The 13,580-nt window shown below is 42.2% G+C and overlaps 1 protein-coding gene across 1 annotated transcript in view; it reads left to right on the forward strand.

The window, feature by feature from the left end:
* The window catches only part of LOC130282214 (TBC1 domain family member 12-like), a 115,138-nt gene that overhangs the window by 34,266 nt on the left and 67,292 nt on the right, over positions 1-13,580 (forward strand). The window contains exon 2 of the mRNA XM_056530235.1: positions 7,536-7,659. Coding sequence (XP_056386210.1) covers positions 7,536-7,659 — 124 coding nt within the window. The remainder of the gene's footprint in view (positions 1-7,535; positions 7,660-13,580) is intronic.

A 13,580-nucleotide genomic window follows, 5' to 3' on the forward strand; every position in this document is an offset into this window, starting at 1 on the left:
AGCGCATTCCTATGCGTGAAACCGCCGGCAGTCGCCTCTGAGCGCTCCACAACCCATGTCCTCCGTGTTCGAGTCGTGACCCGAGATGGGAGCAGGATTACCTGGATAGAAGCGGTGAGTGCAGGACACCTTTTTTCTTTATTTACTACAAATTAATAGAGGCATGCCTACATTTTGCCAAGCCACATTTCCTTATCGGGCGATGCGTGAAGGTGCCTAAAAGTCAAGTAAGCCAGTTTAATATATCTCCCCAGTGTTCATAATAAGGGTTCCTTTACATACGACAGACGCTGTTTAATCTTCTGTATTTTACAGTATAAATTGTGTGAATGAGATTTTAAGACATTTTTGTCACACTGCATGGAAATAGACCTGCGGTACAGATTTTGAAATCCGCATCCTGACGATTAACTTCATTCATGACAATGGGGAAGTCAATGGCCTGCAAATAATCCACAATAGTAGATCTTAAAGGGGTATCCCAGAAATATGCATTATTTTTTTTTATTATATACAGTGGTCCCTCAAGTTACAATATTGATTGGTTCCAGGACAACCATTGTATGTTGAGACCATAACTCTATGGAAACCTGGTAATTGGTTCTGAAACCCCCAAAATGTCATCAAAAAATAGGTAAAAGTGAGGATTAAAGAAAAATAAGTAGATAACTAATATAAAATAAGTCCTTTATATATAAAAGTAAAAAAGAGCTGCTGGGAGCTGTAAATCACTGTCTATGTAGAGGACAGGAGCTTTTTCAGGGTCCTGTACAGTGCACACAGTGTCCTAAAAAAAAAAAAAAAAGTAATGGAGTCGCCCTTACTTGGTGTCCATAGGAGCAGCTAACTGTGGCACAGTTGTACAGAACATGTAATACCTCCCTGTACTGTAGGAGGCGCTACCAGACAGCCATATTGTGCATGCACTTCAGTAATACAGGGGTTTTACCAATTAAATGCCCATTCTGATTGGTCAGTTCCGGCCATTGACACGTTTTGCAGATCTGGACTGTCTGAAGCATTGTATGTTGAGTTTAGTTATAAAGGTCCAGAAAAAACCATTGTATGTGTGAAACTATTGTATGTTGAGGCCATTGGCATGTTTCACAGATGTGGATTGTCCGTAGCATTGTTTGTTGAGTCTGGTTTCAAGTTACAATGGTCCAGAAGAAGACCATTGTATGTTGAAACTATTGTATGTTGAGGGATCACTGTACATGTTGCTGAAGCTACTATGGGGAGGTGGGAGTATATTCACTTACCTTGGTCCCCCGGGGTCCTCACTTGTCATTTTTCTTCCTGGGCTTGTCTAGGCAGTGATTCTCAGCCACACAATACTTATTCACCTACCTCAGTCCCCCCTGTGTGGTCTTCCGGCTCCCCAATTGTTGCTTTTCTTCCTACCTTTAAGATGAGGGGCTGAGGTAGTTGAATAAGATTTGCGCTGTGAGCTTTACCATTTGTCTCCTGCAGTGTGAACGGCTCTGTAGAATTTCACAGAAATGTTCTTTTTCTGGTGCCATAGAATAAGTAGTAGGTGCCCTGGGCACCTCCTGTATCTCTAACTTCTTATCCTGACTGTTTAACTCTTTGATCCAAAAGTGACAGCAACATTATCAAAAGAGGCCTGGAAACTAACTTATACTGAAATTGGTCTCTCCTACTATAGTGTCCTTGTCCCTCCAGATAGGTGCGGGAGAGAGTGCGGGTATTCAGCGATGTTACATTGTTTCTTACACGCTTGAGGATGAGCATAGGGCAATACAGTACGGCTATTGTTAATCTCGCATGGAAACTCTTTCCATGGTGTTTTTGTGTTTAGAGTTACACTTTTAACATTTATTTTTAGAACAGCAAACCAAAAGAGATTCTATAACAAGTGTCATTTTCTTCACCATCTATGGTGAACCTGCAGCCAAATCTGAACAGAAGATTGTTCTCCAGTTCTTGCTCCAGTTTTTTTTCCCCAAACTTCCTGTCATCCCTATTAGTTATTATTGGGCTCCTCCTGGTCACTCAGTGTTCTCACTTTCCTCTCTCAGGTAATCATTAGGCTCATCACTACCACTTTTAAAAGAGGTTTTCCCACCTGGTTAAAAGCAGCGAAGCGGGGAAGTTACGCATTTTCTGTAACCTCTTTTGACTTTAAAGGGGTACTCCTGTGGAAAACTTTTAAATCAACTGGTGCCAGAAAGTTAAACAGATTTGTAAATTACTTCTATTAAAAAATCTTAATCCTTCCAGTACTTTTTAGGGGCTGTATACTAAAGATAAATCCAAAATCCATAAATCCAAAAAAGAAATGCATTTCCTCTGATGTCATGAAAACAGTCCTCTCTGCTGTCCGTTTTAGAAATTGTCCAGAGCAGCATATGTTTGCTATGGAGATTTTCTTCTGCTCTGGACAGTTCCTAAAATGGACAGCAGAGGTCAGCAGAGAGCACTGTGCTCATGACATCAGAGGAAATGCATTTCTTTTTTGGATTTCTCTTTTAGTATACAGCCCCTAAAAAGTACTGGAAGGATTAAGATTTTTTAATAGAAGTGATTTACAAATCTGTTTAACTTTCTAGCACCAGTTGATTTAAAAAAAAAAAAAAAAAGTTTTCCACAGGAGTACCCCTTTAATGGGAGTTGTAGAAAGGTTGTAGCCCGACTGTTTACGTAGCTCTTTCTTTTCACTGTATAGATACATTTCAAATATACAGTATGTCAGCAACTTGTCAAAATTGGATTTCACTATATAGGTGCACAGATATGCACAGGTCCCATTACCTTTATTGGCCTGAACATGGCCAACTAGTGACTAGATATTTCCCAATGTATATGTGTAATGACTTAAAAGCAATATATGGGTATACGTATGGGAAATGCCCCGATGTAGTCATAAGCCTTATTTGTATCCTATAAGATTGAAAGATTTGTTCTCTTTTGACATGTTCTCCAAGGTGTAGTTGGCCTTATTCTTTCCTGTAAGCCATGCTGTTAGAGTTAAAGCAAACACGCAAGGTGATTGAGAAAGCTACATTACTACTGCATAGGACATATAACATTTGGGTCTGCTCACTCCTTTTTTGGGGTGAGCTGGACATTACTGATAGTTATGTTACTTGTCTGTCATCCATACCTAGATAGAATCGCATGCAACGGTTTCTTGCCCGACTGCTAAAGATTTCCAACACAAACTAGGTAACATTGTGGACACAAGCTGGAAAACGATTGAATTAGTTTTGCCATCTCTTTCCCTTCAGTTTATATATTGACCCTGATTTACTATTGTAAACCCGACCTGTTTTGTCAGGTTGTGTGCCAGAATTTGGAGCATTGCACCACAGATTGTGTCTGCGCCAGAATTTGCACCCAAAATTTTAAAAGCTCTCTATTTTACTAAGGAAACCCAAAAAGGGGGTGTAGCCGCCGGGAAAATCTCGACATATTTACTAAAGTTTCCACAGAAAATGTGGTGGATTTGAGCTGAGGAAAACCCTACAGATCAGAGCATGTGTAAAAGAAAAGCAAAATGTAGGGAAACCTTAGTAAATACCGTGGGAAAATATCTGTTGGGGAAAAATTCCCAAAACTCCACTCCACTCTTAGGGCCATTACGTTGGAGGTCCATATATATGTGTGTGAACGAGCTCTAATTTAGCTTCAAATTCTGAACAAGTCAAATGATCTGACAAGATAAAAGCCAGATATTAACCAAAAAAACATGTAGCTCAGGTCTCCAGTGCTGCATAGATTCTTTATGGCATGGTGATGTTTTGACACATGGTTTCACTCAGACTTTATGGAGGAAAAAGAGAAGAGGAAATAGCTGTGGTAGATCACAAGGATTTGGGAAGAAAACACATACCGCTCTCCAGCAAGGAGGAAAAGTAAAAACATCATGTTGATGACCTATTTCTTGGAAGAAGTGCAAAGTGTGACCCAGAACTTGTTAATGAAGATCTCGTTTCTCGAAATTCAGATGAGGCATCACTCGGTGTTCCTCCAGTATTGACAGCGCCGAGATCTCCTCACAGATGGGGACACGGGACATTCTGAATATGTATGACTGCATCCCCGAACTGATCCTCAGAGAAACCTCCTCCTGATTCCCCCCATACCAGAGCACTTTGTACTACTAAGAATTCCCCCGCACATTTAAATATATATTTGCAGTAAGCAGAGATGTGTAGTGATATGAAGGCAGAAGAAACACTCCTAACACTTGGTCTTCATAGGGAACAGTCCTTCAAGTGATTTCCAGGATGAGTTTCAGCTGAAGATCCTCATGCAGGCTGAAGGATAGCAGCTGCTGTCTCACAGTTGGCCAGATGCAGCCAAGTGTTTATCCTCATGATGAGAATATGGTTTGCTGATCCAGTACGATCAATGAATAAATAATCAATGAGCAGCTCAACCAGGAATAAAAAAAATCACAGTACAAGATATTGTAAAGTAAGCGCGAAGCCACATGAGCGACCAGCTGCAATATTGGCTGCGGCATGAGTATGGTTTCACCCCTATATCTTTTGTCCTCATAAGAAATTCTTAATTATTGAGGATGGTTGCACATCCTTTTAGGGTTTATCCAGCTGTCCAACACCACTTAGTATGTGCTCCCATGTTCAGCCTTTTTGACGTAGTTTATTAAAAAAGTCAAAATTGGCTCATAAATTAGGGCCAAATAGGAAAAAATAGATGCAAGAAGATAGTAACTTTGTATCCAACATCCACTCCTGCTCCATTGATATAAATGGGGCATAAAGTCTGACCTATGGACAGGGCACCAGACCGGTAAATTAAAGAATAAAGAAAGATGATCCTGCAACTCGCCTCATATCTGTACTGCAGCGCATGTAGACCGGCTTGGACATAGGGGAGTATTACGGTAAGCTCAGAGGCTGCAACCGGTAGTTTGGTGCAAGTGCACTTCTTCCGGCCTCACAGAGGATTGCTTTTTTGTCCCTTGCACCACCACACATTGCTAGCTTATTATTTTGATGGTGTTTTCCTTGGACTTGCGTTGTTACATACGTTGTGCATTTAGGGTATTTTATGTCAGGTGCCTCCTCTCTATTTTTTCTTTTTTTATTCATGCTATAGACCTGTATATTAGTTGGTCAATTTCTTTTTTTGTTTTGTGAAGTATTCACCGATCCAGTGTTTGCTTAGGACTAACTACACCTTTTATTCCACTGAATTGAAATATAGGGCAAACTCACGTAAGGTCTTTTCCGAAGACAATGGGTTTCTAGTGGTTCACGCACTTTGGCCTTGAAGGAGGAGTGATGCACTAGAAGCTGATTTAAAACCTCACGTGTATATGCTACGTATTGGGGGGGGGGGTATTTATCAATTTTGCCTATTGACAGTTTCTTTTTACTCTTTTTTTTTTTTCACTTTGGTTTTCGTGGACATGCACCAAATTTATCATTTGTTGCAAGTTGTTAGTAATTTTGGCTCAAATGTTGAAATCAGCTGTTCACAGCGCCTTTTACACAGAACTTACCGCCACAGAGGACGCGTATTTTACCCTGTAGAGCAGCCATTTCGGAGTCCCTCCTGCAGTATATCAGCAAGCGACATGAGTTATTTTCTTTTGTGGGGTTTATAGCCACCATGTGAAATGGATTTAATTTTCAACTTGGGTAGTGTTTTTTTTGTATTTTTTTTTTTGTTTTTTTTGTTACTTTAGTGCAGTGTTCTTCAACCTGCGGCCCTCCAGATGTTGCAAAACTACAATTCCCAGCATGCCCGGACAGCGGTTGGCTGTCCGGGCATGCCGGGAGTTGTAGTTTTGCAACATCTGGAGGTCCTCAGGTTGGAGACCACTGCTTTAGTGCTTACCTTTTCTGAACCTGTGTGGCCATGTCCAATGCTGACTCAACGGAGGGTGAAGGTTCCTCAGAGACAACTATGTCGCAGGATAGTATTGAGCAGCCCTGGAGGCGTCGCTGCTTTCACAAAAAAAATGTTTTAATGTATTTTGACGTCTTTACATTTTCTGACTTTGCTACTGTATTTTTCGCCGTATAAGACGCACTTTTTCTTACCCAAAACTGGGGGGGAAAAGTCGGTGTGTCTTAGACCGCGAATACACCCCTATCGCGGCGGTCCCTGCGGCCATCAACGTCCGGGACCCGCGGCTAATACAGGACATCACCGATCGTGGTGATGCCCTGTATTAACCCTTCAGACGCGGCGATCAAAGCTGACCGCCGCGTCTGAAGGGAAAGTGACACTAACTTGGCTGTTCAGTCGGGCTGTTCGGGACCGCCGCGATTTCACCGCGCCGGTCCCGAACAGCCCGACTGAATAGCCGGGTTAGTTCTTACAGGACACCGGGAGGGACCTTACCTGCCTCTTCGGTGTCTTCTCTGTTCAGGCATCCCCTGTATGGCCGGCGCTCTCCTTCCTTGTCATCACGTCGTTGCGTACGTGCGTCGGCGTGCGTAACGACGTGATGGCGGCGACGGGGAGCGAGGATACCCGGCCGGCAGCAGAGACGTTCCGGAGCGACGGCGACAGCGATGGAGCGACATCCAGGGCAGCGGTGACTGGTCCGGAGCGGCCGGGGACACGTGAGTATTACCTCCTATGCAGTGGTCTTCAATCTGCGGACCTCCAGATGTTGCAAAACTACAACTCCCAGCATGCCCGAACAGCCAACGGCTGTCCGGGCATGCTGGGAGTTGTAGTTTTTCAACATCTGGAGGTCCGCAGGTTGAAGACCACTATTAGGTTCAAAATCTTTATTTTTTTTTTAGATTTTGCACCTATAAATTGGGTGCGTCTTATACCCCGGTGCGTCCTATAGGACGAAAAATACGGTAAGTTTGTTTTCCATGTGCAAAATTTCTTGGCAGGGATTTGCGCCAAAATTGCTCCAAAGATCGATTGGCGCAAATGATGAATTACTGACTAAAGTTTAAAATCACACACAGGACCATGTGATTTTGAGAAAGGTGTAAACATGACAGTGGAGAAGATGCGCCAAACTTTGGCACAAAAAGACACTGCGCCAAAGTATTGCGCCAAAGTTACGTGAAAAAAAAAAAACTAAATCCTTTGGTAAATACCCCCCATTGTTTCTATACTGTTGATTATAGAATACATTTTGGCCCTTAGCAGATGTTAGATCTGTGGATTCTTGTGACATATTGGACACAGGTCCGTACAAGGCTTGAGGGCGGCACGTTTTTGGTGAGCTGGCTATTTACTTGCTATTTACTAATAAAATATGCCAGATCGCGGGGTGTGTGTGAATGCACTCTTTCACTTACACACCCAGGTATTAGCTAAGAAGTTGTCATATAGGAGAGGCATATTGAGATGATCCTAATATATATTTTATCAGTTATACAGACTCTATTATGACCACTGTAAAATCAGTTATAGAAAGTATCCTGACAGTTTCTACAAAATGGGTAAAATCTGTATTTGCGCTCCGGGAAAGTGTCAGAATAGTTGCGTCCATTCATTGAGCTCATGTAACTTGATGACTAAAACAGGCCTGTAAGATCCATGTTTCTTTTCTCTCCGTCCAGGAACTTCTTTTCTAAAAGATCAAAGGACCTGAAATCACCAGCAGCGAGCGCTCCCGGCTGGAAACTGTTTGGTAAAGTTCCTCCTAGAGAGAATGCTCCGAAAGACTGTAAAATCATTCAGCAGGTGAGCGAACTCTTATTGGTAAATATTACAATTGCACACACTTTCCACATCTCATATTTTATGTCTAAGGGTGCATTCCCACAGGGCGTATACGCAGCGTATTTGACGCTGCGCAAAATGTATGGCAGCAGCGGGAAATACGCTGCGTATTCCTCACTCTCTATACACACAGGGCTTTCCGGCGGCAGCCCTATGCGTGTAGTGAGTTTTGGAGGCGGGGCCGTGTGCCAGCGTGTCTGTGACGCGCGGCTCCGCCCCCAAAACTCACTGCACACATAGGTCCGCCGCCGGAAAGCCCTGTGTGTATAGAGAGTGAGGAATACGCAGCGTATTTCCCGCTGCTGCCATAAATTTTGTGCAGCGTCAAATACGCTGCGTATATGCCCTGTGGGAACGCACCCTAAATGTGTCTAGACGATTCGGTCATCAGCACTGGGATATGCCATAAAGGATCTTAGAATTGCTCAAATGAATTTCTAGACTACAGTAAGCATATGCTTGTGTGTTAATGGATGCTTTGTAAAGGTTTAGAGAGATGAGCTTCTCTTGTCTACACTTTTTTTCAGCAAAATTCTTTGTACTTGTGATTTCATTTTTTGTTTCTTTTGTAAGATTTTTCTGCCCATATCATGCACACTCGCCATCACTAGTCGTACAGAGCCAACTGTTATATTTCAGCGCAGCTGCATTCATACATTTCATTACTGTTACCGTCATGTGTTCACCAGCCTGACCCACGGAATATCTCAGGGTTCAAAGGAGAAATCTTGTGGGAAAAAAAAACGTATCACTGTCCGCAGGATAGGGGATAAGTTTTGGATTGTGGGGGGTCCGACCACGGGCCCCCCCCCACGTTCTCCTGAATGGAGCCCCAGCTCTCCTCCACAGTGGCGGGTCACGGCCGCCACACCTCCACCATATAGCTCTATTGGAGAGCGGTTTGGCTATCTTCGGTTCTCTCATAGAGCTATATGGAGGGGGCGTAGTGGCGCAGAGGTCGTGACACACCACTGTAGAGGAGAGCCGGCGCTCCATACAGGAGATCACAGGGGGCACCGGCAGTTGGACCCCCCTGCAATCTAAAATTTTCCCCCATTCTGCCTAAAGGGGATAAGTTTTCTTTTACGGGACTTCTCCTTTAATGTGTCAAAGCTACTTGTCAGTCCTGGGTCAGCTACCTTCCTGTGAACTACAGGATTACATCCTTACCAATCAGATCTCTTCTGGCTGCTCAAAAACACCTCCCGTCTTAGCTCCATCTGTATACTGCTGCTGTTTCTATCTCTGTGGCACCGTTTTCCAAACATTGTGTCTCCAGCTTTAGGCTGTCTGGGCATGCTGGGAGTTGTAGCTTTACAACAGACTGTTTAGAAAACGCTGCTCTATGGAATCAGGATATACAGTAATTTACACCTCCCCTAAGGCTGTGTTCACACTTTTTTTTGGCTGTGATTTTCCTGAAATCTTAGGAAAATTGCACTATTTTACTGAAAATGCACAAATTAGAAAATACACAGTTATAACACAGTGGGGGGAGATTTATCTAAACCTATGTAGGAGAAGTGATGCAGTTGCCCATAGCAACTAATTAGATTTCATTTTCCGAAAGACCTTTTTAAAGGGTTACTCTGCCGGGAAAAAAAACTTATCCTCTATGCTTTGGATAGGGGATAAGATGTCTGATCACAGGGGCCCCCCGCGATTTCCGGGCCAGCAGCGGTGAGCTTGGAGCTTCTGTTTTTGGGACCTCACACCATGTCCCCCTCCATTCATGTCTATGGGAAAGGGCGTGACGGCTGCAGTCACCAGTCATACGGGACAGATGGGAGATCGGAATAAGAGCTGCATATAATGTACGCTGACCCCAGCCCGTGAGGCATTCACAAGAACCCCTAGATTATTTAATAATCGCCTATGCTGCACTATATAAGCCAAGAAAAGTAGAAACTTCTTCAACAGGATTATAAAGTGTTTAGATATACCCCCTATGAGCTTAAGACCATGTCTGCAAATAAGTTCAAAAAAAGTCAAATAGGACCAACTTGTTGGCTGTATCTATAGGAACCATTTTTCAGTTTGCAGAACAGTCAAATGATCCTAAATAGCAAATTCACCTGTGGGAGCTGTCATTTCATGGATTTGTGACAATTATTCCTACTTTCCTATTGGATTTATTAGTATTCTGTATGACAACAAATTGCGCCCATTGTCGTCTTCTCTTTTTAACATCAACAGCTGTCACGCCCCCTCACATAGGCTTGCATTCAGGGGGCGGGGCCGTGATGTCACAATGCTCCGGCCTTCGTGATCGCCAGTAATCAGACCCGGAGCGAACGTGCTCCAGGGACTGATTCTAACGGGGTGCTGTGTGCAAGATTATGGGGGTCCCCAGCGGCAGGACTCCCGCAATCAGGCATCTTATCCCCTATCCTTTGGATAGGGGATAAGATGTCTTAGTGCCGGAGTACCCCTTTAAGTCTAATATCTGACAAATGAGAATAAGGTTGGAATTGCTGGGATATTTGTACATTTAAAGGGGTTATCCAGCACTAAAAAAAGAGCTAATTTCTTCCAAAAACAGCACCACACCTGTCCCCAGGTTGTGTGTGGCATTACAACTTGACTCCATTCACTTCAATGGAACCTAGCCCCAATAGCACACAAAGACAGATGTGGTGCTGTGTTTTGAAGAAATCAGCTCTGTCTTCCTAATCCTGGACTACCATTTTAGGACCCATGCACACTATGGAAATTAAATTCCCCTTGCAGCAGCCTCCCTATAGTTTTTAATAGGATTCTGCTGATCTGTGCACATTTCAGAAGTTCTGTAGTGGAAGATTAGAGGTAGATCTGGATTCTGCCAAAAGATTGAACATGTTTGTTCTTTCAGTGGAACCCGTGCAACTACACTGCATTCAGTGGGAGAGTGTTTAAAGGGGTACTCCAGTGGAAAAAAATGTTTTCAGATTAACTGGTGCCAGAAAGTTACAGATTTGTAAATTACTTCTATTAACAAATCTTAATCCTTCGAGTACTTATCAGCTGCTGTATGCTCCAGAGGAAGTTCAGTTTTTCTTTTCAGTCTGACCACAGTGCTCTCTGCTAACACCTTTATCCATGTCAGGAACTGTCCAGAGTACAAGAAAATCACCATAGAAAACCTCTCCTGCTCTGGACAGTTCCTGACATGGGCAGAGGTGTCAGCAGAGAGCACTGTGGTCAGACTGAACTTACTGTGGAGCATACAGCAGCTAATAAGCACTGGGAGGATTCATATTTTTTTGACAGTAATTTACAAATCTGTTTTTAGCTTTATGGCACCAGTTGTTTTGAAAAACATTTTTTCCACCAGAGTACCCCTTTAATGTCCACGCCCGATTCTGGCGAATACTGCTGCAAGTAAATTCTGCCCTGAATAATTCTATGCGAATTTTCGTTGCGTGCATGGACCTTACTCGACGGAATTCAACGGGAATATTCCATTCTTAAATACGTCTTAAATGTGTCTCCCATCCATTTCAATGGTACTCTGTATGCATGGCGAAATTTCTGCCGCGGAAATCCCGATTCAGGCGTCTGGAAAAAGAATAGTCATGTCTATTCTTCTGTTGATTCCGCTCGGAAATGCATTGCCGTCTATGAGGCAGCGCATTTCCTAGTGTTCCCAGCTCCCGCCAAACATTCAAATGTGCGGAATGCCAGCACCTATTTTCCAGCCAGACATTCCGAACACAAATAACCGTGTGAACATAGCCTTAGGGTCCCTTCAATCTTTAGAATGCATACACTAAGCCTCTCTTGTGCTGTATGTAGCAGTAAGAATGTTCCCTTTTAGTATCTATGCTAGGAGGAGTTTGGAGTTTATATCACGAAAACATAGCATCAGCCCCTGATAAGTAATTTATCACCACTGAATTTAGGGTTTAAAGGGGTATTCCAGGAAAAACCTTTTATTTTTATTTTTTTTTATTTTTTTTTATCACCTGGCTCCAGAAAGTTAAACAGATTTGTAAATTACTTCTATTAAAAAATCTTAATCCTTTCACTAATTATCAGCTGCTGAAGTTGAGTTGTTTTCTGTCTGGCAACAGTGCTCTCTGCTGACATCTCTGCTTGTCTCGGGAACTGAGGTTTGCTATGGGGATTTGCTTCTAAACTGGGCAGTTCCCCATACACGTCTCATCAGAGAGCACTTAGGCAGAAAAGAACAACTCAATTTCAGCAGCTCATAAGTACTAAAAGGATTAAGATTTTTTAATAGAAGTAATTTACAAATCTGTTTAACTTTCTGGAGCCAGTTGATATGGTATAAAAAAAGTTTTTTCCCGGATAAACCCTTTAAAAGGGTTATCCAGGAATAGAAAAACAGAGCTAATTTCTATTTTTTTTTTTTTTTTTAAACGCTCCCAGTCTGTCTCCAGGTTGGGTATGGTCCTGCAGCTCAGTTCCATTAAAGTGAATGGAGCCAAGTTGTAATACCACACCCAACCTGGAGACAGACAGGGAGCGTTTTTTGAAAGAAATTAGCTCTGTTTTTCTATTCCTGGATAACCCCTTTAACAACACCATGATACTAATGGTAAACATTCGGTCCAGAGCACTATACTGAAAAAATGGGTGGCATGCACAAGGTTTAGTTTATTGGCATGCATTTTATATTTTTCGGGGGTGTAGTAAAGTATAAAATATATATATATATATATATATATATATATATATATATATATATATATATATATATATATATATGTGTATATGTATATATTAGGAAATAAGTTAGTGATTTACATGTCTATTTCCTTGTAGTAAACATGCAGTAATAGCTTAGAATGTCTTCCAGTGGGTAGAATTCAGCCGTGCCCGCCCAAATAGTAATGTATTTGAACAATCCCATCTAGACCTGAATGCGGGTTATAGAGACGGCTGTCATTCTTATGATGGGGCTAATGTCTATAATAGGGACATAGAATTAGAAGGTCTTCCTTATATCCTACAATATTCTTCTCCTCTATTGGACAGCTTCAGTGCTGCTTCTACTAGTACAGAGTTCCTAACCAGGGGGCCTCCAGCTGTGGCAAAACTACAACTCCCTGCATGTCCGGGCATGCTGGGAGATGTAGTTTTGCCACAGCTGGAGGCACCCTGTTTGGGAAACACTGTACTAGTGTATGTTGATTCAGGGTTTGCCTGATTGCAGTCACTATACATATTTCCATATTGTAGAAAATATTTCTATATAAGTGTGATAGGGCTTTCACTACATGCATGAGCCGGTAAGGAAATGACTGGGAGTTTTGGAATGTGTTCTAAGAACGGGAAGGGCATCTCAAATATCCCAGGGTTGGTCCCTATAAAGTTCTTCAAAGAGACAGATGCTTCTAGCTTTTTTATGAAGTCCTTCTATTTCTGAGTGTCTAAATTAGATGAGCAAAAATGTATGAGCAGAATACAGCTGGCTTAGAGTTAGATGAAGACTTTGCCTGGGCATTTATTCTTAAAGGGGTACTCCACTAGAAAACTTTTTTTTTTTTTTTTTTTTTTTTTTTTTGTTAATCAACTGGTGCCAGAAAGTTAAACAGATTTGTAAATTACTTCTAGTTAAAAATCTTAATCTTTCCAGTACTTATTAGCTGCTATATGATCCACAGGAAGTTATTTTCTTTTTGAATTTCCTTTCTGTCTGACCACAATGCTCTCTGCTGGCACCTCTGTCCATTTTAGGAACTGTCCGAAGCAGGATAGGTTTGCTAAGGTGTTGGCAGAGAGCACTGTAGTCAGACAGAAAGGAAATTCAAAAAGAAAAGGACTTCCTGTGGCTCATACAGCAGCTGAGAAGTACTGGAAAGATTAAGATTTTTAAATAGAAGTAAATTACCAATCTGTTTAACTTTCTGGCACCAGTTGTTTAAAATAATAATAAT

Source organism: Hyla sarda, chromosome 7 (assembly GCF_029499605.1).
Source record: "Hyla sarda isolate aHylSar1 chromosome 7, aHylSar1.hap1, whole genome shotgun sequence".
Lineage (NCBI taxonomy): Eukaryota > Metazoa > Chordata > Amphibia > Anura > Hylidae > Hyla > Hyla sarda.